Source organism: Eschrichtius robustus, chromosome 1, assembly GCF_028021215.1.
Source record: "Eschrichtius robustus isolate mEscRob2 chromosome 1, mEscRob2.pri, whole genome shotgun sequence".
Classification (NCBI taxonomy): Eukaryota; Metazoa; Chordata; class Mammalia; order Artiodactyla; family Eschrichtiidae; genus Eschrichtius; species Eschrichtius robustus.
This window is the reverse complement of record NC_090824.1, coordinates 170,880,066-170,903,323: the sequence shown is the minus strand read 5'-3', so window position 1 is coordinate 170,903,323 and position 23,258 is coordinate 170,880,066. Positions and strand designations below refer to the sequence as shown.

Below are 23,258 nucleotides of genomic sequence, written 5' to 3'. Positions count from 1 at the left end.
GGACTTGGCAGACAGAAGAGTCGGGTGGACGGGAGCGCCTCGTCCCCGCTTGGTACCGCGTTTCAGGACGAGCAGTGACGGAGCCCATCCGAAGCACAAGTCCGCTGCCTGTGCACTCGTGTGTCGAGGAGGGCAGAAACCCCAGAAAGGCATCAGCCCAGAAACTGGCCGGGGCCCACCTCAGCTTCCATCTAAATAGCTATAAATCCCAATCACAGCCTTCCATTTTTGTATTTTTAAGAAAATAATTTTGACTGGCTTGTATTGCCTCCCTCGAGTATTTTCTATCTAGTTGAAAAGGTGCCGTTTCCACTTAAAAGTGTGTGGCAGGGGTGCCCCTCGTGGGTTTCTCCTTTCTGTTCTGAGCATTGCTTAGATGCTGTGACGCGGAATAAAGCTGCGTTTTATTCCGAAGGGTTTCTCTCTGTTGGAGTCTGTGCGGCACAACTGTTCTGTTATTTCCCTCCCCCTTGCCTGTGGCCCCCCCGCAGGGTGCCCCCATCAGTCACTTCATGCAGAGAAAGAAGGATGTGATGCCAGGTCACATCTGTGACTGCCTCACTGAGTACGGTCCAGCCCCCTGACCCTCTCAGCCACTGCGGCCCCAGGAGAGCGCCGGTGGAAAGAGAGTAGCCGGCAGCAGCCCGCGGCCTCTTAGCAAACCCCCTCCCCAGTTAACTGTGGAGTCTGAGCTGGTCCTGATGCTGCGCCATCGATTTCAAGTGCCAGGATAAGATTGTTCCCAGCGCGCATCAGAGTAGTCACATGTGATTCATGGACTCAAGGCGCGGCCCGTGTGGAGCGGTGCCCGGTGCCTGGGAGTTGTGCCCTGGGACTCGGCACTGGCACTTCTTCTCGGGAACAGCGCCCCACAAGGTTGTTCCCTTAGGTGTACACGCTCGTCACAAAGCAAAATCCAGAAGGAGGGGTCTGCTGAACACGTTTTCCAATGTTTCCCTTTCATTTTCATGTATTCATTGGCCACACTGAACAAAATACTCATTTTTTCCTAATAGGCATACCCTATGCTTTCAGGAAACAATAGTGAATGTTCCCAGATGCTTCCTGCCTCACAACTGAGATAGAACCTTCTCTGTGTCTGGCAAGAGAAAGATCCCCGCAGCCCACTGCAGGGCCCCAGAGCCTGTCCTGTCCTCCACGCGGCTCCGGTGGCCAGGGGCAGTGTGTGTTAAGGTTCTTAAACAACCACGTTTTAAAAGCCCAACTGTATGATGTTAAAGTGGCTTAAAGTGTAAAACACTGTTCTTAGGCTTTTACAAATTGGGCAGACAAAATACTCTGGGTGGCCCTCCTGTTGAAAGATCCAAAATAAGACACCTCTGGGTAAATCTCTGGAGTTCTTCAGGAATTACCCCACATGAGTCAGGTCTCACTGCATTGCCCTCATCCTAAACTCAGTACTTTAAACAGGAATCAGTTAATGTGCCCTGGGTCTGCAGTTGACCACTGAGGTATCTGACCCCAGTGTGGCTGGAGCCCGCGGGTCAGCCGGGCCAGGGGCTGGCAGCTCTTCTGCACACGTTTTTCATCCCCCTGGTGGCAGAGACAAGTCAGGACCAGCCCCAGTGCCCCCGCCATCCTAGCCTCAGCGACAAGCCCACACACCATGTTGCAGGCTGACCCAATCACCTGGCGGGACAGACTCCACCCTTAGGGGCCTCTTGCGTGCATCCAGGGAGGGCAGGGGTGGGGCTGCCACCGTGAGAGCAGGTCGGTAGGTGCGGATGACGGGAGTGTGAGAGCCGGTCAGGAACCAACAGGCCTGAGGAGGCTTAGCGCCCAGGCAGGTCCGCAAAGAACCCAGTGGAACGTCTGGAAAAGAAAACAGGATCGTTACGTTCAAGCCCCGCTGTACAGTGATGCTTCTCTCTCTTCCAGTGCTGTGTTCACCTGGACAAACTTGCTGGTGGTTGTGGTTGAGCTCGACGGGTCCGAGCAGGAAGCCCTGGACCTGGTCCCCCTGGTGACCAACGTGGTCCTGGAGGAGCACTACCTGGTGGTGGGGGTGGTGGTGGTGGTGGACATCGGCGTCATCCCCATCAACTCCCGGGGGGAGAAGCAGCGCATGCACCTCCGCGACGGCTTCCTGGCCGACCAGCTGGACCCCATTTACGTGGCCTACAACATGTAGACGCTCCCAGAGGCGGGCCATCTGCTCAGTGTCGCGAGTGTGCAGGCGCCAAGGCGAGTTCCCGAGCGGAGCCTTTGCCAAGTGGTGGGGAGGAGACTTTCCACTCGTCCTGATCGGCACGGGGATGAGACGAGAAATGTGAAGTTTGCTCAGAAGGACTTTGCATTACTGCCTTCAGTTTGTTGGAAAAGCCCATTTCAAAAACTTTTTCTTTTTTTTTAATTATTGGATAATAAGTGCTTTCTTCGTAAATGTGGTATTTTGTTAAGCCAAAATAGCAATTAAAAAAATATTCTGCCCTCCAGATGGGTTCTTTTAAACAATTTATGTAGTGTGACAAAGAATTGTTTTCTCTGTTTTAATGTGTCATGAAATCTTAATGCCATGGACCTGCTACTAATTTAAGCCATTGCTGGAGCTCATCCTTCTAGGACAGTTTGTTGAGGTACGAGAAAACCTTCCAAATAGCACCTTCCAATTAGATTTTAGCAGCTTTCTTTGTCAGAAATGTGCTGAAGAAACAGGCTAATAATCGGCCTTTGAATTTTAGCATGGAATGAGAAGAAATTATAAATAAGGTGTATTTCGGCAATTACCTTGCAGATATCTTTGTACTAAACTAAAATGATAAAATAAGTTAACTTCATATGTAATTATGTACAAAACGTTTAATTTATTTTGATCTCTTTAGAAGTATAACAGAGAAAACATTCAAGAATATTAAAGTCTTGTAATGTTTGCTAATATAAAAAGTGTTGTATTATCTTGCGTGGATAGCATCACAACAAATATATATATATGAAATATAAATTCACTAAGAACAAAGGAGATTTTAAAGTTTAAAACGCAGAACCTGTCACTTGCATGGCGTCCCCTCCACTGCACTGTAGATAGACTCTCGCCCGTTGCTGGTGTGCGTGGCCAGACAGCCAGCAGCACAGTCGGAACCTTTCCTCCGGAACCAGAGACCAGCAAGTGGCGCTGTCGCCTCAGAGGTGGCGGATCGGAGCTGGACGTGCACTTTTCCTTCTGCTGCGGGGTCTCGACGGATTGTCAGTGCCGCGTGCCCACCGCACTGCACGGCCTGGGGAGCAGCTGGCCCACAGCACGCGCTCTCTCGGCCGCAAGAATTCATTGCACAATGTTCCCATCATTTTTGTTTGTGTCACCTTTTTTTGGTCCTCGGTATGAAAAGGAATGTCATTCTGTGGTCATTTGCAGCGGGTTGTGCTGACTCCTTCAGCGGCTTTAAGGGAAGAGACTCACCAGGAGAGGGTCGTGCCTGGGGAGCCGCCCCCGCTGCCGGGACAACAGAGCCACTGGCTGGGGCAGGAGGCCCCCAATCCCCTCCCGTCACTGCACCTCCTGCGAGGACACGCTTCTGATTTCCATCTCTTGCTGCTGCTGCTGCTGCTGCCGCCTCACACGCCTTGGAACTTTCAGAGCTCCTCTCACACTCCCGGACTGAATCAGCCTGTCTGCGTCCAGCCAGGAAGAAGTATCAGCTGTCCGAGAGAGATTCACTTTGTAATTGCCCCAGTGCGCCCCATGGGGGCTGTGTCAGGTCTGCATGACTAAGATTGCTGCTGGCAAGACTGAGACCCTTTCTGTGAGGTTGTCTTATCTGCCTTTGCTCTGTGTGCTGGCAGTGAGCCCTTTGCTACAAGAGAGTTTTGTTTGACTTCTGAGATCCAAGGCTAATTGCTGTTAAAATTTTAAGTGGCATTTTTTAAAAATTTGTCTGCATGTGGGGTGCATTGTTCCATCTCCACAAGTTATTTGATTTTTAAAATATTGTTTGACTTCATTGCTGTGTATGAATATTTCTCTACATGCTTCAGATACACATTCCCACAGTCTTTCGCTTCCTAAGGGGGAAAAAACCCCACCACACACAGGAAAGACACACATGCCCACCTTGTGTAGGGGGAGGGGTTTAAGGTTTCGGGTCCGACACTGATGAGGAAGCAGGACTGCAGGTGACTCGCGAGGCCCAGCGAGGTGGGGTGAGGTCGGTCCTGCTGTCCTGTGTCAGCGTCGAGGTCCAGAGGGCTCAGGGCTGGGACCCAAGTTCTGTTGTGCAAGAAAAAGGAAAGGAGACACTAAGTACCACCCGTTTAGCAATAAAGGAAGATCGTTCTGTACTAGGAATTGTGCTGTGGATGAGTCATTCATGAGAACGTAACCAGTGTTTGTCTTGTGACCTTGTGCTTTTGAAGTCAGACAAAACCGTGTGATCACCTTGCACGCAGGAGGGTACACAGTGATCACTGAGACTCAGACCAACCGACAGGGCGGCTTCCTCATGGTGCTTGTTTATTATATCTATTTAATCCTGCTTGACACTTTACCCAAGGGAAACGGTCCCTTTTACCAGTTGGATGCTAGCAGCGTTATTTCATAGTGTGGTGACTGGTTAGAGAAATTCATGTACTCAACCAATCACGGTTTCAAACAAAATTTTTATGTGCAAAGGACGGCAACCTTCTCGTATGTTAAACCACCAGTAAGCTTTGTACATCTGTGATAACGCCTGTTTTATATTCAAATGAACAAATAAAAGCTTTTATTTTTGTTGCTCTGAAAATAGCAGTTTCTTAATTGGTCCCCTGGAAAACTGGGCCAGCTTCCATCCCAGGAAGGAAGTGACTCCTACCAGGAATGTATCTGACTCTGTTTACATAATTTGTTGCATTACTTATCAGTACAGATAATCATACTTCGAACAATGTTTAAATTTTGATGTGGGCATTTATTGCTAAAAATATTCCTATGGCAACAAATGTTTTGTGAAATGTTTTTTTTAATTCTTTTAAATATATCTAAATATATTTGTTCATATTTTGCTCCAAGTGTACAGATTATTGGTAACTTTTAGGAACAAGGAGTGTGAGTCTGTGTGCACATACTCTCTGCTGCTCCTCCGCAGGAAGCTTTGCCAGGACATAGGTCTCGCTGACGATTCCAACCCAAATTATCTTTGTTTTGATCTTGGCTTCATCTCTTGGAAAGTAGTAGCGAGATACTCCAATAAAGGTGTTTTAAAAAAAAAAAAAAAAAGTAGTAGCGGGTTAACTGACCTCCAGCCTAATGGTTACAAAAGCATAAGTTTAATACACGTGAAAATCAGTAGAACTGATTCTGCACACAGATCAACAGGCTTCACCCGAGTTGCCTATGTGTTAGAATTCCACTTGTACCAGGACCGTCCCGCGCTAATTGGGGGTATAAAAGTGGGTGGCTGGTGCAGACCACCTGCATTGGGTGACTCAGAACGTTGCTGACACAGAACCGCCCTGTGTGGCCGTGCTTTGTGCAGCGTGTGTGTTCCTGTGTGTGCGTAGAGTTTCTTCTGATGCCGCGTTCTGCGTCCTCCAGCACAATGCTGAGGTCTGGGGACACAGTCAGGAGTTTGGTCAGCTGGTCGATCATCATTCTGGGTCTTACCGTCCTCGTTGATGTCTTGGTGTCCCACGTCGGGTGGTGTGTCCACCTCAAGGGACGTGGTGTCACTGCTTCCGAGGAGAGAGGTTCTGTTTCCTTGACACCCACGTCTTTTGTGACTTGTAGTCTCGACTTAACGACATCTTCTCAGCAGAACCCACAGCCCCAGTCCCCACCTGTGGGCCAGCCCTTTCTCTCCTGCCGGCCCCCAGGCGGGCGCTGGGTCCCAAGAGGGCATCTTTCCCGTCATGGCCGCTCTGGCTCCAGTCCAGTGGGCCCCTCAGTTCACCTCTTATTGTCTTTCCGTTTTTAAGGTTAATCCATGAACAAAATAACTGGGCAAGACCAAGTCAGTACGATACCTTAGCGAGAGACTTGGGTCGGCCGTGCTGCCTCGGGCGGTGGTTGGTGGTGGTGACCCCTCGAGGTGGTGCACGCATCAGCTCCTCTGGCTGGGGTGGATCCCCCATGTCTCGGTGACCCCTCGGCTCCCCCCTTTCCCTCCCTTCCCCCCTCCATACTGCACATCACTGTCACCCCTGACTCGGTCGTTCATGGGGGGAGAGTCGGAGGCCCACCCAGGGCTGGCACAGAGGCCTCTAGCAGATGGACGGCATCTGCGGCCGGGCCAGTCGTGCTGGTCGTCGGGGCAGGAGGCTGGCAGGTTGCTCGGCTCCGCAGCTCCTCACTTGTCACCTGTGAAGAGAGCGCAGGGCCCCACATGGGGCTGTCGGGCTCGGGGGACAGACTGACCAGGGGAAAAGCAAAGGAGCAGAAATGGAAAGTGAGAAGGAGGAAGGGAAGCCCGGCAGTGCGGGCGCAGAGGATCCAGGCTTGGCCTCAACTCCCCTCATGTTGCTTCGTTTCCCTACCTCGTGTTGGTGTTGACACGTGTTGACAGATATCTCTGGGCCTGTCCAGCTTCCCTGGGGGGACCGGGGCGTGTGTTCTCTGCAGGCCAGACCAGCCCGAGCAGACGTTCGGGAGATGCAGGGGAGCCGCTGAGGGGCAGAGGTCCGCTAACTTGATGCGTCCCTGCTCTGCTGGCCGTCAGGAGGACGAGGACCGCGTCGGGTCCCACACTTCGGCGGAGCCCGGGACGGAGCAGTGAGGTGAAGGCCACGTGCGGCCAGAGCTGCCCCCTCCCTGCATTCCCGTGGGATGTTTTCCGAGGGACCGGATGCACCCACGCATCTTGTCAAGTCACCCTTGGCGGTCCCTGACCCCTGTCCATGCTCCCTGAACCTGGGGGGCAAGGGGCAGCATTGCTGTGCATCCCATTCCTCAGCCCCCCGTGAGAGGGCAGAGGCCACCTGTCCTGACCACTGTCCAACGGGCTTTCCCGCAGGTCAGGCAGCATCAAAAGCATCCGAAGCTGAGAGCCAGGGGGTGAATCCTCAAAGACGACGCTCTCCTTGCGGAGCAAAGCTCCTAGCCACCAAGGGGGCAGCGCGGCTTTCAGGTCAGCCCCACCTGGACAATGGCTGCAGGGTGTCCTAGCTGGGAAGTGGCGGCAGCGTGTCACCGGCTGGGGTTCCTGGAGGTAGGAGGGGGCTGTGAGGTGAGTTGGCCGGTCTTGATGGGTCTTAGGGATGCTTTTGGTTAAGGTTAAACCGTTGGTCGTTAGTGGGCAGTTACACCTGGACGGGCAATGGCACACTGATTATGCTGCATCTTGGCAACAGCTCCAGTGAGGGTTGAACCAGATCCTCACCAGCCTGCTAAGGCTGGGGTGGCGGACATGTCTGTAAAGGGCCAGGTGGCTTCTGTCTGAACCACTCAAGTCCTGATGTTGTGACCCAGGTGCAGCCCTCAGATCTGTGGGAAAGGATCTGGTCCAACAGAACTGTATTTAAGAACACAGAAACATAAATTTCATATCATTCTCCCATCATGAGATATTATTCTGTGGATTTTTTTCCAAGTATAAATGCTACTTTTAGCTTGTGGGCCCTACAAAAATAGATAGTAGCTGGATTTGGCCAGATTTGGGGTTGTAGTTTGCTGATTCCTGTTGTAAGACACACAAGTAATAAGGCAAACTTTTGAGAATTAACTTCTGATTCTGGTTTTTCTTTCAAAAGCAATTAGTTTCTGAGTCTGATAATTTGGGCTTTAAATGTTTTAATTTTCCAACTTCTGTCTCTTTCACTTATTCAGTCAATAAGCATTTGAGCACCAACCATGGGTTGTTGCTGGGTTGAAGTCGGGGAGGAGCCCACCCTTCTCCGAGTCCGTGTCCAGCAGGGACAGCAAGGCCTGAGCCGGAGACTGAGGGTCAGTCTTGGCTCTGCCAACACAGGGGATCACGTAAGCTTTCCCCGTCTTTACATAGAAGGGTGAGACTAGATGGTCTTGAAGATCCTGTTTCCCTTACACACGCTGTTCTTCAGACTAATCCTCTAACCAAAATACGGTGATGAGGCCAGTGCCTCGTCTCACCATCAAGCAGCTGGTGCTCCTCGTAACTAACCTGCTCCAGCCGGGACTGCACAGGAAGGAAGGGACTCGTGTGTTTCTCAGAGTAAAGCCGGGGTGAACTGGCCACATGCCTCAGGGTGTCTGGGGTGTCGTTGTGCCAATACGCCCTGTCCGCAAGCAATACCAGAGCAGCCTCTCCGGCCTCCCTTCGTGGTATAGGAGTTAGGGTGCCTGGTATCCTGCACTGAACAACAGGGAAGTCCCCAAAATGTCAGGATTCTTTTTAAACAGCCAAGTTCAGAATTTTATATCTCAGTGCCTGATTGATAATCTATCAGCAGAGACTAACACTTTGCTATTCGTTTCTAACTCTATCAAATGTTTCAGGATATAAGGAGAAACACTTGAGAAGCTGTTTACAGAGACCCCATGGTCCTTTGTAATGTGAACAATTAAAGCCTCCATTTGGTCTGCTTAAAATTCAAGTCAAATGTTCAAGTTTTCACATGTTAAATATTTTGTTTAGTCATGTGAGAGGGTGGTCTGTGGAGGATAATTTGCTTCAGGAAGGTCCTTCTCCCCATGGGCACCTCTCTGTTTTTCCAGCCTGTCCTTCGTCCAGACATCTCTGCTACATAATCCTCGATTCACTCAGCCGTGGGCTCCCGTGGCTCCTTGAGGTTCAGGGAACAAGGACAATAAGTCAGTTTAATGGCTGTAAGGAGCTCCTACTATGTTTAAAGCACTTAATGAGGATAAGGGAGGAGGTTCCAGGAGGCACGAGATCGTCAGGGACAACAGTCGAGTTACGGAAAATGAAGCTAGAAATCACGAGTGGGCTGGCGCATGGTGTGTGAATGTGTCCACACCTCTCCAGTTAGGCACAATGCAGGTAGACAAGAGGAAACAGAGAAAAATACCACTGTTACCTGCCATCACCACCTCACCATTTACAGCCTGGGCTGTTAGGAAAACCCAAATCATCATTTTGAAAAAAAGGTAACATTTTGAATAGGTAATCCAGTCACATGGTCCAAATATGGAAAGTACAGGAAGAGGTTCAGTCTTGTCCTGGCGCCCCACCCCCACCACACACACACAGTCCACGACAGGTGGCCATTTATACTCGTTTCTGGTATATCATTTCTGTGTTTCTTTATGTGAATACAAGTCAGTTATGAATACATATCCCATCATCCCTTGGTTCTAACCCAAAGGTAGTCTACCATACACTCTGCTCTGTAACGTTGGCGCCGAGAGCTGCTATTTTTAAAAAGCATCATAGCATTCCATCTTCCCTAATTCCATTCCTGTCAGTGGACACTTAGCCTTTTCCAATCAACTTTTGTTATGACAAAAACAGTTCATTTTACTTGTGAGCAAGCGTATCTGATGGGTAGATTTCTGGACATAGGATTGATGAGTCATCGGGTAAATGCATCGGTAACTTTGATGGATGTTGCCAGAGAGCTCCACAGTGGTTTCACTTTGATTTTTCACTTTCACCAGCAACTCTTCAACGACAGAAAGTACCGATTTAATTAGCATTTATCTCATTATAAGTAAGTTTGAATATTTAAAAAATATCTTAAAGGCTACTTGTATTTCTCTTTCTGTGGACTGTTTGTTCGTGTCCCTTGAACTACTAACTTGTCAGGAAATATTGTGAAAGTTTTTAAAAGGCAAAAAAAAAAAAAAAAAAAAAAGATTATTGGAAGATCTGTCTAACTCACCTATCCAGGTTCTCTGCCTTTTACTGTCTTTGAGCTACTTTACAATCTGTAAATTGTGGAAGACTGATAATAATACTAATTATTCTTGTCCATAGAAATGCACATTGTGTCCCTGTAGACAGACCTGTTTCACATCTATTTGTAAATTCACTTCAGAATTCCTTGTTTTCTGTATCTGTGGTGTTCTTGGAATCCTCCTTTGAACCAGTTGTAAAATCTTTGATACGTGTTTATATCGGCATGGGAGTCGTGACTGTTTCTCTTTAGCGTTGTCCTTGTACACATTTTTTCCTCTTGATTGCTGTGATTTCTGTTAGTTGGGGAGATTGGCCCTCTGTGATGAGTTGAAATTTTTTTTTCCCCCTTTGTGTCACTTTTTTTTTAATTCACTTTTCTTGCCATGATGAACTTTCTTATGTTTATGTGGTTGAATTTACCCACCTTGTGTGGCTTTGGAGTTTGTTGTGCTTGAGCACAGGATGCTTTCAGTCCATGTTACTTCTCCTGCTTAGTTGGTTTTTTCCACGAGCCTCACTCGTCTTAGGCTCCAGACTTTCTGGAGGGCCTGGAGATAATCATTCTGATAAGTGTATGTTGCTACTGATCAGACACTTTCCTTGTACTTCTTAATATTACAAGACCAGAAAAGATTCTGCTTTGCATTCCAATTGTGCATAAACTTACTTACTTTTAAAAAATCTCATCTCTTATTGTATGCTCTCAAACAGAATTCCGGAGGAACCAGCCGCTTTCTAGGAGACCAGAGGAATGTGTATAGCATCAAGATACTATGCCATTTCTGCGGATAAAAGGAACCAGTCCTAATTATTACATCAGACCAGAGGGAAAGGACTGATTTGCAAAGAAAAGTTCGGTATGGGACCTGAGCTGGATGCTTAAAAAAAGAAAAAAAAATGCGTGTGGACAGGTAGGGGCTTGGAGACATCTGTTACTCCCAGAGCTGCAGGAAGGGTTCTAGAGACAGAGGTGAAGGATGCAAAGACAGACTTGGGGGAAAAGGTAGCTTCCACACGGATAAGGGACCTGAAATGGCAGGTCTCACTGACTGCTGCTCTCCCAAGGGGCACGGTTAGCACAAAAGGCGGTGAGACGTAACTTGTACGTGGAACCTTCTGCCAGGTAAACTTCCCCTCCCGCCTTTCCACTCTTCCCTCATCCTTTTTTCTGAGCCCTTCTTAATTATGTATTTTGTCTGTTCAGACCCAGGCTCAGGGCAGCCAGGATAAGGAGCAAGAGCAGAGCAGATGCAGCTCTCGGCCCAAAGGCCAGGTGAGGAGCACCCCCCACACACACAGGCCCAGGTGAGGAGTCCCCCCAGTGTGGGGGGGCATGTCACAGCCACTCTCCAAGAAGGTGCCTGGGTCTGGGGAGGCCCTCTAGGATTCTCGGGCAGTGCCTAAGACCATTCTTTATGCTTCTGAAAAACTTACTGCAAACTCTTGTAAAATCCAGGATAAAATGCTTGGAAGTGATTTATTTATAAGAAGAGCTCCCACTCTCTGGCCTAAAGACCAACAACGGAAAGAAACTGAACACAAATCGCAGGATTTAAACTGGAGGCAAACAAATGGAGAAGGTGTGCTCCATGGCATGTCTTCACTCTCCAGCAGCAGGTACTCGGTGGCCGGAATTACTAAAAGGTTATAAGAATTATAGCTTGATCTTTCTTAATCTTTATGATCCCCTTTGAAATGAATTAGAAAACAGTAGATTGTCATTCCTTTTTTTTTTTTTTTAAACAAAGAATGTGTAATAATTTGTTTTGTTTAAACCTAATCTTGCCTACTACCTGAGACCTCACTCACTGAACAGACCTGGTTCAAAGGAAAGCTTGGTCTAAACTGATTATAGAATTGGCCCTCCCAGGTCAGGTGCAGTCTCTCGTGGACAAGAACACTGGGTCTTTGAGCTAACTTCCCCTCTCCTGCTCTTCCCCTCAAGAGTTTTTAGAGTAGGGGGAGAAGTGTGTCTTCTGCAGGTGGATAAAGGTGAGGGGTCTTTGGATCCATGCAGTGACCTTTGTCTTCTGATCTCTCAATGACATGCCTTGCTGCCTGGTTTCTGGATGTCCCCTTGGCCTTCAGAGTTGAAATTTTGAGCTTCAGGAACTCAGGGTCTGTTATTGGGGCATTGCTCCCTATCTACCGTGACTGACACTACTCGGATGTCTCTGACGTCTTACTGCCTTCTGTTACTTATTCGGTTATTGATGGACATTTGGGTTGCTTACGTGTTTTAGCTATTGTTGAATAATGCTGCTATGAACATGGGTGTACAAATATCTCTTCAAGACACTGCTTTCAGTTCTTTTGGGTTTATACCCAGAGGTGAATTGCTGGGTCATATGAAAATTCTGTTTTTAATTTTTAGGGGGAACCGCCATACTGTTTTCCACAGTGGCTGCACCATTTTACATTCCCACCAACAGTGCACAAGAGTTCTGATTTCTCCACATCCTTACCAACACTTATTTTCTGTTTTGTTTTGTTTTGATAGTAGCCATTCTAATAGATGTAAGGTTGTATCTCATAGCTTTGATTTGCATTTCCCCAATAACTAGTGATGCCGAACATCTTTTCATGTGATTATTGACAGTCTGTAGCTCTTCATTGGAGATATGTCTGTTCAAGTCCTTTGCCCTTTTTGAATTGAGTTGTTTGTTTTGAGTTTTAGGAGTTCTCTGTGTATTCTGGATATAAATCCCTTATCAGATACATGGTTTGCAGATATATTCTCCCATTCTGTGGGTTGCCTTCTGTAGATAGTGTCTTTCAATGCACAAAATTTAAAAATTTTCATGAAGCCAAGTTTTTCTACTTGTTTTTTTGGTTGCCTGTGCCTTTGGTGTCATATTTAAGAAGTCATTGTCAAATCTAATATGGGAAGTTTTGACCCTATGTTTTCTTCTAAGAGTTTTATAGAGTTAGGGCTTACATTGAGGTCTTTGATCCATTTTGAGGTATTTTTTGTATATGGTGTTGGCAAGGCTCCAACTTCATTCTTTTGCATGTGGATATCATTTTCTAGCACCATTTGTTGAAAAACCTGTCCTATCTGCATTGAATGGTCTTGGCACCATTGTCAAAAACTATTTGAAAATATATGCTGGGGTTTATTACTGGGCTCTCTATGCGATTCCTATGTCAGTATTATGTCAATACCATGTCATTTTGATTACTGTAGCTTTGTAGTAGGTTTTAAAATCAGGAAGTGTGAATCCTTCCACTTTAATCTTCTTTTTCAAGGTTGTTTTGGATATTTGAGGTCCTTTAAGATTTCATATGAATTTTAGGATGGGGTTTTCTTTTTGTGCAAAAACGTCTTTGGAATTTGGATAGGTGTTACATGGGATCTGTAGATCACTTTGGGTATAATGAAAACTGTAAAGCATTGCAGGAAGAAATTAAAGAAGATATAAGTAAAAGAAAATGCATCCTATGTTCATAGATTTGAAGACAGTATTGCTACTTTGTTGATGCTCTTGTTGTTAGTAAACTAGGAACAGAGGATAATTTCTTCAACTTGATAAAGAACATCTACAAAAAACCTACAGCTGCTGGATTAACCAAGATGGCGGAGTAGAAGGACGTGCTCTCACTCCCTCTTGCGAGAGCACCAGAATCACAACTGGCTGCTGGACAGTCATTGACAGGAAGACCCTGGACTTCACCAAGGAGGATACCCCACGTCCAAGGACAGAGGAGAAGCCACAGTGAGACGGTAGGAGGGGCGCAATCAGAGTAAAATCAAATCCCATAACTGCTGGGTGGGTGGCTCACAGACTGGCGAACACTTATACCACAGAAGTCCACCCACTGGAGTGAAGGTTCTGAGCCCCACGTCAGGCTTCCCAACCTGGGGGTCTGGCTACGGGAGGAGGAATTCCTAGAGAATCAGACTTTGAAGCCTAGTGGGAATTGATTGCAGGACTTTGACAGGACTGGGGGAAACAGAGACCCCACTCTTGGAGGGCACACACAAAGTAATGTGTGCATCGGGACCCAGGGGAAGGAGCAGTGACCCTGGGGGAGACTGAACCAGACCTACCTGCTGGTGTTGGGGGGTCTCCTGCAGAGGCGAGTGGTGGCTCTGTTTCACCGTGGGGATAAGGACACTGGCAGCAGAGGTTCTGGGAAGTTCTCCTTGGCGCGAGCCCTCCCAGAGTCTGCCATTAACCCCACCAAAGAGCACGGGTAGGCTCCAGTGTTGGGTTGCCTCAGGCAAAACAACCAACAGGGAGGGAACCCAGCCCCACCCATCAACAGTCAAGTGGATTAAGGTTTTACTGAGCTCTGACCGCCACAGCAACAGGGAGGGAACCCAGCCCCACCCATCAACAGTCAAGTGGATTAAGGTTTTACTGAGCTCTGACCGCCACAGCAACAGTCAGCTCTACCCACCACCAGAGCCTCCCATCAAGCCTCTTAGATAGCCTCAACCACCAGAGGGCAGACAACAGAAGCAAGAAAAACTACAACCCTGCAGCCTGTGGAACAAAAACCACAGTTACAGAAAGATAGAGAAGATGAAAAGGCAGAGGGCTATGTACCAGATGAAGGAACAAGAAAAAACCCCAGAAAAACAACTAAATGAAGTGGAGATAGGCAACCTTCCAGAAAAAGAATTCAGAATAATGATAGTGAAGATGATCCAGGACCTCGGAATAAGAATGGAGGCAAAGATTGAGAAGATGCAAGAAATGATTAACAAAGACCTAGAAGAATTAAAGAACAAACAAACAGAGATGACCAATACAATAACTGAAATGAAAACTACACTAGAAGGAATCAATAGCAGAATAACTGAGGCAGAAGAACGGATAAGTGACCTGGAAGACAGAATGGTGGAATTCACTGCTGCGGAACAGACTAAAGAAAAAAGAATGAAAAGAAATGAAGACACCCTAAGAGACCTCTGGGACAACATTAAACGCAACAACATTCGCATTATAGGGGTCCCAGAAGGAGAAGAGAGAGAGAAAGGACCAGAGAAAATATTTGAAGAGATTATAGTCGAAAACTTCCCTAACATGGGAAAGGAAATAGCCACCCAAGTCCAGGAAGCGCAGAGAGTCCCATACAGAATAAACCCAAGGAGAAACATGCCGAGACACATAGTAATCAAAGTGGCAAAAATTAAAGACAAAGAAAAATTATTGAAAGCAGCAAGGGAAAAACGACAAATAACATACAAGGGAACTCCCATAAGGTTAACAGCTGATTTCTCAGCAGAAACTCTGCAAGCCAGAAGGGAGTGGCATGATATACTTAAAGTGATGAAAGGGAAGAACCTACAACCAAGATTACTCTACCCGGCAAGGATCTCATTTAGATTTGATGGAGAAATCAAAAGCTTTACAGACAAGCAAAAGCTAAGAGAATTCAGCACCACCAAACCAGCTCTACAACAAATGCTAAAGGAACTTCTCTAAGTGGGAAACACAAGAGAAGAAAAGGACCTACAAAAACAAACCCAAAACAACTAAGAAAATGGTCATAGGAACATACATATCGATAATTACCTTAAACGTGAATGGATTAAATGCCCCAACCAAAAGACATAGACTGGCTGAATGGATACAAAAACAAGACCCATATATATGCTGTCTACAAGAGACCCACTTTAGACCTAGGGACACATACAGACTGAAAGTGAGGGGATGGAAAAAGATATTCCATGCAAATGGAAATCAAAAGAAAGCTGGAGTAGCTATACTCATATCAGATAAAATAGACTTTAAAATAAAGACTGTTACAAGAGACAAGGAAGGACACTACAGAATGATCCAGGGATCAATCCAAGAAGAAGATATAACAATTATAAATATATATGCACCCAACATAGGAGCACCTCAATACATAAGGCAACTGCTAACAGCTATAAAAGAGGAAATCGACAGTAACACAATAATAGTGGGGGACTTTAACACTTCACTTACACCAATGGACAGATCATCCAAAATGAAAATAAATAAGGAAACAGAAGCTTTAAATGACACAATAGACCAGATAGATTTAATTGATATATATAGGACATTCCATCCAAAAACAGCAGATTACACGTTCTTCTCAAGTGCGCACGGAACATTCTCCAGGATAGATCACATCTTGGGTCACAAATCAAGCCTCAGTAAATTTAAGAAAATTGAAATCGTATCAAGCATCTTTTCTGACCACAACGCTATGAGATTAGAAATGAATTACAGGGAAAAAAACGTAAAAAAGACAAACACATGGAGGCTAAACAATACGTTACTAAATAACCAAGAGATCACTGAAGAAATCAAAGAGGAAATCAAAAAATACCTAGAGACAAATGACAATGAAAACACGACGACCCAAAACCTATGGGATGCAGCAAAAGCGGTTCTAAGAGGGAAGTTTATAGCTATACAAGCCTACCTAAAGAAACAAGAAAAATCTCAAGTAAACAATCTAACCTTACACCTAAAGAAACTAGAGAAAGAAGAACAAACAAAACCCAAAGTTAGCAGAAGGAAAGAAATCATAAAGATCAGAGCAGAAATAAATGAAATAGAAACAAAGAAAACAATAGCAAAGATCAATAAAACTAAAAGTTGGTTCTTTGAGAAGATAAACAAAATTGATAAGCCATTAGCCAGACTCATCAAGAAAAAAAGGGACAAGACTCAAATCAATAAAATCAGAAATGAAAAAGGAGAAATTACAACAGACACCGCAGAAATACAAAGCATCCTAAGAGACTACTACAGGCAACTTTATGCCAATAAAATGGACAACCTGGAAGAAATGGACAAATTCTTAGAAAGGTATAACCTTCCGAGACTGAATCAGGAAGAAATAGAAAATATGAACAGACCAATCACAAGTAATGAAATTGAAACTGTGATTAAAAATCTTCCAACAAACAAAAGTCCAGGACCAGATGGCTTCACAGGTGAATTCTATCAAACATTTAGAGAAGAGCTAACACCCATCCTTCTCAAACTCTTCCAAAAAATTGCAGAGGAAGGAACACTCCCAAACTCATTCTATGAGGCCACCATCACCCTGATACCAAAACCAGACAAAGACACTACAAAAAAAGAAAATTACAGACCAATATCACTGATGAATATAGATGCAAAAATCCTCAACAGAATACTAGCAAACAGAATCCAACAACACATTAAAAGGATCATACACCACGATCAAGTGGGATTTATCCCAGGGATGCAAGGATTCTTCAATATACGCAAATCAATCAATGTGATACACCATATTAACAAATTGAAGAATAAAAACCATATGATCATCTCAATAGATGCAGAAAAAGCTTTTGACAAAATTCAACACCCATTTATGATAAAAACTCTCCAGAAAGTGGGCATAGAGGGAACCTACCTCAACATAATAAAGGCCATATATGACAAACCCACAGCAAACATCATTCTCAATGGTGAAAAACTGAAAGCATTTCCTCTAAGATCAGGAACGAGACAAGGATGTCCACTCTCACCACTATTATTCAACATAGTTCTGGAAGTCCTAGCCACGGCAATCAGAGAAGAAAAAGAAATAAAAGGAATACAAATTGGAAAAGAAGAAGTAAAACTGTCACTGTTTGTGGATGACATGATACTATACATAGAGAATCCTAAAACTGCCACCAGAAAACTGCTAGAGCTAATTAATGAATATGGTAAAGTTGCAGGATACAAAATTAATGCACAGAAATCTCTTGCATTCCTATACACTAATGATGAAAAATCTGAAAGAGAAATTATGGAAACACTCCCATTTACCATTGCAACAAAAAGAATAAAATACTTAGGAATAAACCTACCTAGGGAGACAAAAGACCTGTATGCAGAAAACTATAAGACACTGATGAAAGAAATTAAAGATGATACCAACAGATGGAGAGATATACCATGTTCTTGGATTGGAAGAATCAACATTGTGAAAATGAGTATATTACCCAAAGCAATCTACAGATTCAATGCAATCCCTATCAAATTACCAATGGCATTTTTTACAGAGCTAGAACAAATCATCTTAAAATTTGTATGGAGACACAAAAGACCCCGAATAGCCAAAGCAGTCTTGAGGCCAAAAAATGGAGCTGGAGGAATCAGACTCCCTGACTTCAGACTATACTACAAAGCTACAGTAATCAAGACAATATGGTACTGGCACAAAAACAGAAACATAGATCAAGGGAACAAGATAGAAAGCCCAGAGATTAACCCACGCACCTATGGTCAACTAATCTATGACAAAGGAGGCAAAGATATACAATGGAGAAAAGACAGTCTCTCCAATAAGTGGTGCTGGGAAAACTGGACAGCTACATGTAAAAGAATGAAATTAGAATACTCCCTAACACCATACACAAAAATAAACTCAAAATGGATTAGAGACCTAAATGTAAGACTGGACACTATAAAACTCTTAGAGGAAAACATAGGAAGAACACTCTTTGACATAAATCACAGCAAGATCTTTTTTGATCCACCTCCTAGAGTAATGGAAATAAAAACAAAAATAAACAAATGGGACCTAATGAAACTTCAAAGCTTTTGCACAGCAAAGGAAACCATAAACAAGACGAAAAGACAACCCTCAGAATGGGAGAAAATATTTGCAAATGAATCAACGGACAAAGGATTAATCTCCAAAATATATAAACAGCTCATTCAGCTCAATATCAAAGAAACAAACACCCCAATCCAAAAATGGGCAGAAGACCTAAATAGACATTTCTCCAAAGAAGACATACAGACGGCCACGAAGCACATGAAAAGCTGCTCAACATCACTAATTATTAGAGAAATGCAAATCAAAACTACAATGAGGTATCACCTCACTCCTGTTAGAATGGGCATCATCAGAAAATCTACAAACAACAAATGCTGGAGAGGGTGTGGAGAAAAGGGAACCCTCTTGCACTGTTGGTGGGAATGTAAATTGATACAGCCACTATGGAGAACAATATGGAGGTTCCTTAAAAAACTAAAAATAGAATTACCACATGACCCAGCAATCCCACTACTGGGCATATACCCAGAGAAAACCGTAATTCAAAAAGACACATGCACCCCAATGTTCATTGCAGCACTATTTACAATAGCCAGCTCATGGAAGCAACCTAAATGCCCATCAGCAGACGAATGGATAAAGAAGATGTGGTACATATATACTATGGAATATTACTCAGCCATAAAAAGGAACGAAATTGAGTCATTTGTTGAGACGTGGATGGATCTAGAGACTGTCATACAGAGTGAAGTAAGTCAGAAAGAGAAAAACAAATATCGTATATTAATGCATGTATGTGGAACCTAGAAAAATGGTACAGATGAGCCAGTTTGCAGGGCAGAAGTTGAGACACAGATGTAGAGAATGGACATATGGACACCAAGGGGGAAAACTGCGGTGAGGTGGGGATGGTGGTGTGCTGAATTGGGCGATTGGGATTGACATGTATACACTGATGTGTATAAAATTGATGCCTAATAAGAACCTGCAGTATAAAAAAAAACAAACAAAACAACTAATACTAAACTTTCATTGGGTTATTTGTATGGAAATATGTTAATATAAATGTTTCAGACATTACATGAAATTTCTAAAAATCTTATATTTGTATTTGTATGGAAATATGTATGGAAATATGTTAATATAAATGTTTCAGACATTACATGAAATTTCTAAAAATCTTATATTTGTATTTGTATGGAAATGTGTATGGAAATATGTTAATATAAATGTTTCAGACATTAAAAAAAAAAAAAAAAAACCTACAGCTGAAATCATACTTCATGGTGAGAAACTCAAAGTTTCCCACTAAGATTAGGCACAATGCAGAGACATTCCCCTCTCACCACTCCTTTTCAACATTGTACTGGAAGTACTTGCTAATGCAACAACGCAAGAAAAGGTAATAAAAGATACATAGATTAGGAAGGAAGACATAAAACTGCTTTGTTTGTAGATGACATGATTGTCTATGGAGAAAATCCAAAAGAATCAATGAAACAACTCCTGGGCCTAATAAGTGACTACAGCAAGGTTGCAGGATACAAGGTTAACATACAAAAGCCAATCATTTTCCTATATACCAGTAATGAGCAAGTGGAATTTGAAATTAAAAGCACAATGCCATTTACTTTAGCACTCCCAAAATGAAATACTTAGGTATAAATGTGAAATACATATAAAAACTACATGAGAACTACACAACTCTGATGAACAAAATCAAAGAATAAATGGAGAGATATTCCTTATTCATGGGTAGGAAGACTTAATATTATCAAGATGTCAATTCCTCCTACCTTGACTCAATGCAATCCCAATAAGATCCCAGCAAATTATTTTGTAGATATTGACAAACTGATTCTAAAATTTATATGGAGAGTCATAAGACCCAAAATAGCCAACACAATATTGAAGGAGAAGAGCAAATTTGGAGGACTTATGCACCTTGACTTTAAGACTTACTGTAAAGCCTTGGTAATCAAGACAGTGTGTATTGGAAAAAGAATAGATAATAGATCAGTGGGACAGAGTAGAGAGGCAAGAAATAGGTCCTCATAAATATAGCCAACTGATCTTTTACAAAGGAACAAAAGCAATACAATGGAGCAAAGATAGTATCTTCAACAAATGGTGCTGAAATGACTAGACATCCACATGCAAAAATATGAATCTAGACACAGACCTTAACACCCTTCACTAAAATTAACTCAAAATGATCTTACACCAAAGTGTAAAACACAAAACTGTAAAACTCCTAAAAGATAACATAGGGGAAAATGTAGATGATCTTCAGTATGGTGATGCCTTTTTAGATATAACATTAAAGGCATGATCCATGAAAAAAAATTGATAAATTGGACTTCATTAAAATTAAAAACTTCTCTGTGAAAGACAGTGTTAAGAGAATGAAATGACAAGCCACAGACTGGGAGAAAATATTTGCAAAAGACACATCTGATAAAGGACTCTTATCTAAAATATACAAAGAATTATTAAAAATCAACAATAAGAAAATGGACAACCCAAATAAAAAGAGGACCAATGACCTGATTAGATATGCCACCGAAGAAGATATACAGATGGCAGTTAAGCATATGAAAAGATGTTCCACATCATATTTCATCAGGAAAATGAAAATTAAAACAGCAATGAGATAACACTACACAACTTACTTAGAATGATCAAAAACCAAAGCACTGATAACACCAAATGCCAGCGAGGATGTGAAGCAACAAAAACTCTCATACGTTGCTGGTGGGAATGCAAAATGATGCAACCACTTTGGAAGACAATTTGGTAGTTTCTTACGAAATGAAACGTACTCTTACCATACAATCCGACAATCACATTCCTTGGTGTTTACCCAAAGGAAAACTTATGTCCATACAAAAACCTCCACACAGATGTTTATAGCAGCTTGATTCATAGTTGCCTTCAGTAGGTGAGTGGATAAATAAACTGAAGTAAATCCAGACAGTGGAATATTATTCAGTACTAAAGAAATAAGCTCTCAGGTAACGAGAAGACATGGAAGAACCTTAAATGATAAATTACGAAGTGAAAGAAGCCAATCAGAAAAAGCTAAATACTGTATGATTCCACCAATATGACATTCAGGAAAAGACAAATCAATGGAGACAATTTAAAGATTAGTGGTTACCAGGGATGGTGGTGGGGAGAGATGACTAGACAGAGCACAGAGGATTTTTAGGATAATGAAAACATTCTATATGATACTATGATGGATATATGTCATTACACATTTGTGCAAACCCTTAGAATGTACAACACCAAGAGTGAACTCTGATGTCAACTACGAACTTTAGGTGATTAATGTGTTCATGTAGGCTCATCCTTGGTAAAAAATTTTAGAAACTTCTCGTGAGTGATGTCTATAATGGGTGAGGCTGTGTATGTGTGGTGGAAGGGGACATATGGGAAATCTTGGTCCCTTCTTCTCAATTTTGTTGTAAAACTAAAACTGTTCTAAAAATATTTTTTAAATGCAAAAAAAATTTTTTTTAAGATAGTTGGTTCAGTGGAATAAAAGTTCTTTGGCTAAAAGAATAAAGAAAAAAAGAGCTGTGTGGTGAATATACAGAAACTCTTATGAAGTTATATTCCATAAATAATAGAATTCAGACCACAGTCTATAGTCAGATGTACTATTATCATAATTGCTATTTAATAATTATTTTTGAACCACCAAAAAGAGCTAAACAAAAGATAATTTTTAAAAATTCTACATTGTAGAAGACTCTCACCTTTGCGCTCTCCGTCAATCAGCTCTCCTTGTTAAATTATAAATGTATTCTTCTTTTTTAAAATTTATTTTTATTGAGATATAATTGGCATATAACATGGTATAAGTTTAAGGTGTACAACATGTTGATTTAGTACATTTATATATTGCAATATGGGTACCATTGTAGTGTTAGCTAACACATCCATCACATCACATAATTGTTTGTGGTGGAAATTAAGACCTAGTCTCTTAGCAAAAGTTTATAATATAGTATTGTTGTCTGTAATCACTATGTTGCGTACTAGTTTTCCAAAACTTATTTGCCTATTGGTTGCAAGTTTTCTCCCAATTCCCCCACCCCTCAGTCCCTGGTGACCACCATTCTACTGTCTGTTTTTATGAGTTTGGCTCTTTTAGATTCCACATTTAAATGAGATCATGCAGTATTTGTCTTTCTCTGTCTGACTTATCCCCTTCTTTCTCATGGCTAAATAATATTGCATTGTGTATAAGTACCACAACTTCTTTATCCATCCATCCATCCACTGACAGACACCTAGGTAGTTTCCATATCTTGGCTGTTGTGAATACTGCAGTAAACATGGGAATGCATATATCTCTTTGATATCCTGTTTTCACTTCCTTTGGCTATATACCCAGGAGTGGAATTGCTGGATCAGATGGTAGTTCTATTTTTAATTTTGGGGGAACCTCCCTACTGTTTTCCATAGTAGCTAAACCAATTTACATTTCCAACAACAGTACATAAGTGTTCCCTTTCTCCACATCCTGGTCAACACTTGTTTTCTTGTGTCTTTTTGATGATGGCCATTCTAACGGTGTGAGGTGACATTTCATTGTGGTTTGATTTGCATTTCCTGGTGACTGATGATGTTGAGCATGTTTTCATGTACCTGTTAGCCAGCCACCTGCATGTCTTCGAAAAAAAATTTTATTTGGTTCCTCTGCTCATTTTTAAATCAGATTGTTTGCTTTTATGTTATTGAGTTGTATGAGTTGTTTATATTTTGGATATTAAATCCTTATCCAATATGCGTTTTGCAAATATTTTTCCCTATTTCATAGTTTGTCTTTTCATTTTTTATTGGCTCTTTTGCTGTGCAGAAGCTTTTTAGTTTGATGTAGTCCCACTTGTTGAATTTTGCTTTTGTTGCTTGTGCGTTTGGTGTCATATCTAGAAAATCATCGCCAAGATTAATGTTAAGGAGTTTCTTTCCTAT

At 43.0% G+C, this 23,258-nt stretch overlaps 1 protein-coding gene across 5 annotated transcripts in view; it reads left to right on the top strand.

The window, feature by feature from the left end:
- DIP2C (disco interacting protein 2 homolog C) overlaps nt 1–5,147 on the top strand; it is a 360,625-nt gene extending 355,478 nt beyond the window's left edge. For all 5 annotated transcript variants that reach the window (XM_068559508.1, XM_068559500.1, XM_068559492.1 and 2 more), the window contains one exon: nt 1,900–5,147. In XM_068559508.1, coding sequence (XP_068415609.1) covers nt 1,900–2,152 — 253 coding nt within the window. In that variant the 3' untranslated portion in view covers nt 2,153–5,147. The remainder of the gene's footprint in view (nt 1–1,899) is intronic.
- Nucleotides 5,148–23,258: the final 18,111 nt, after the last annotated feature.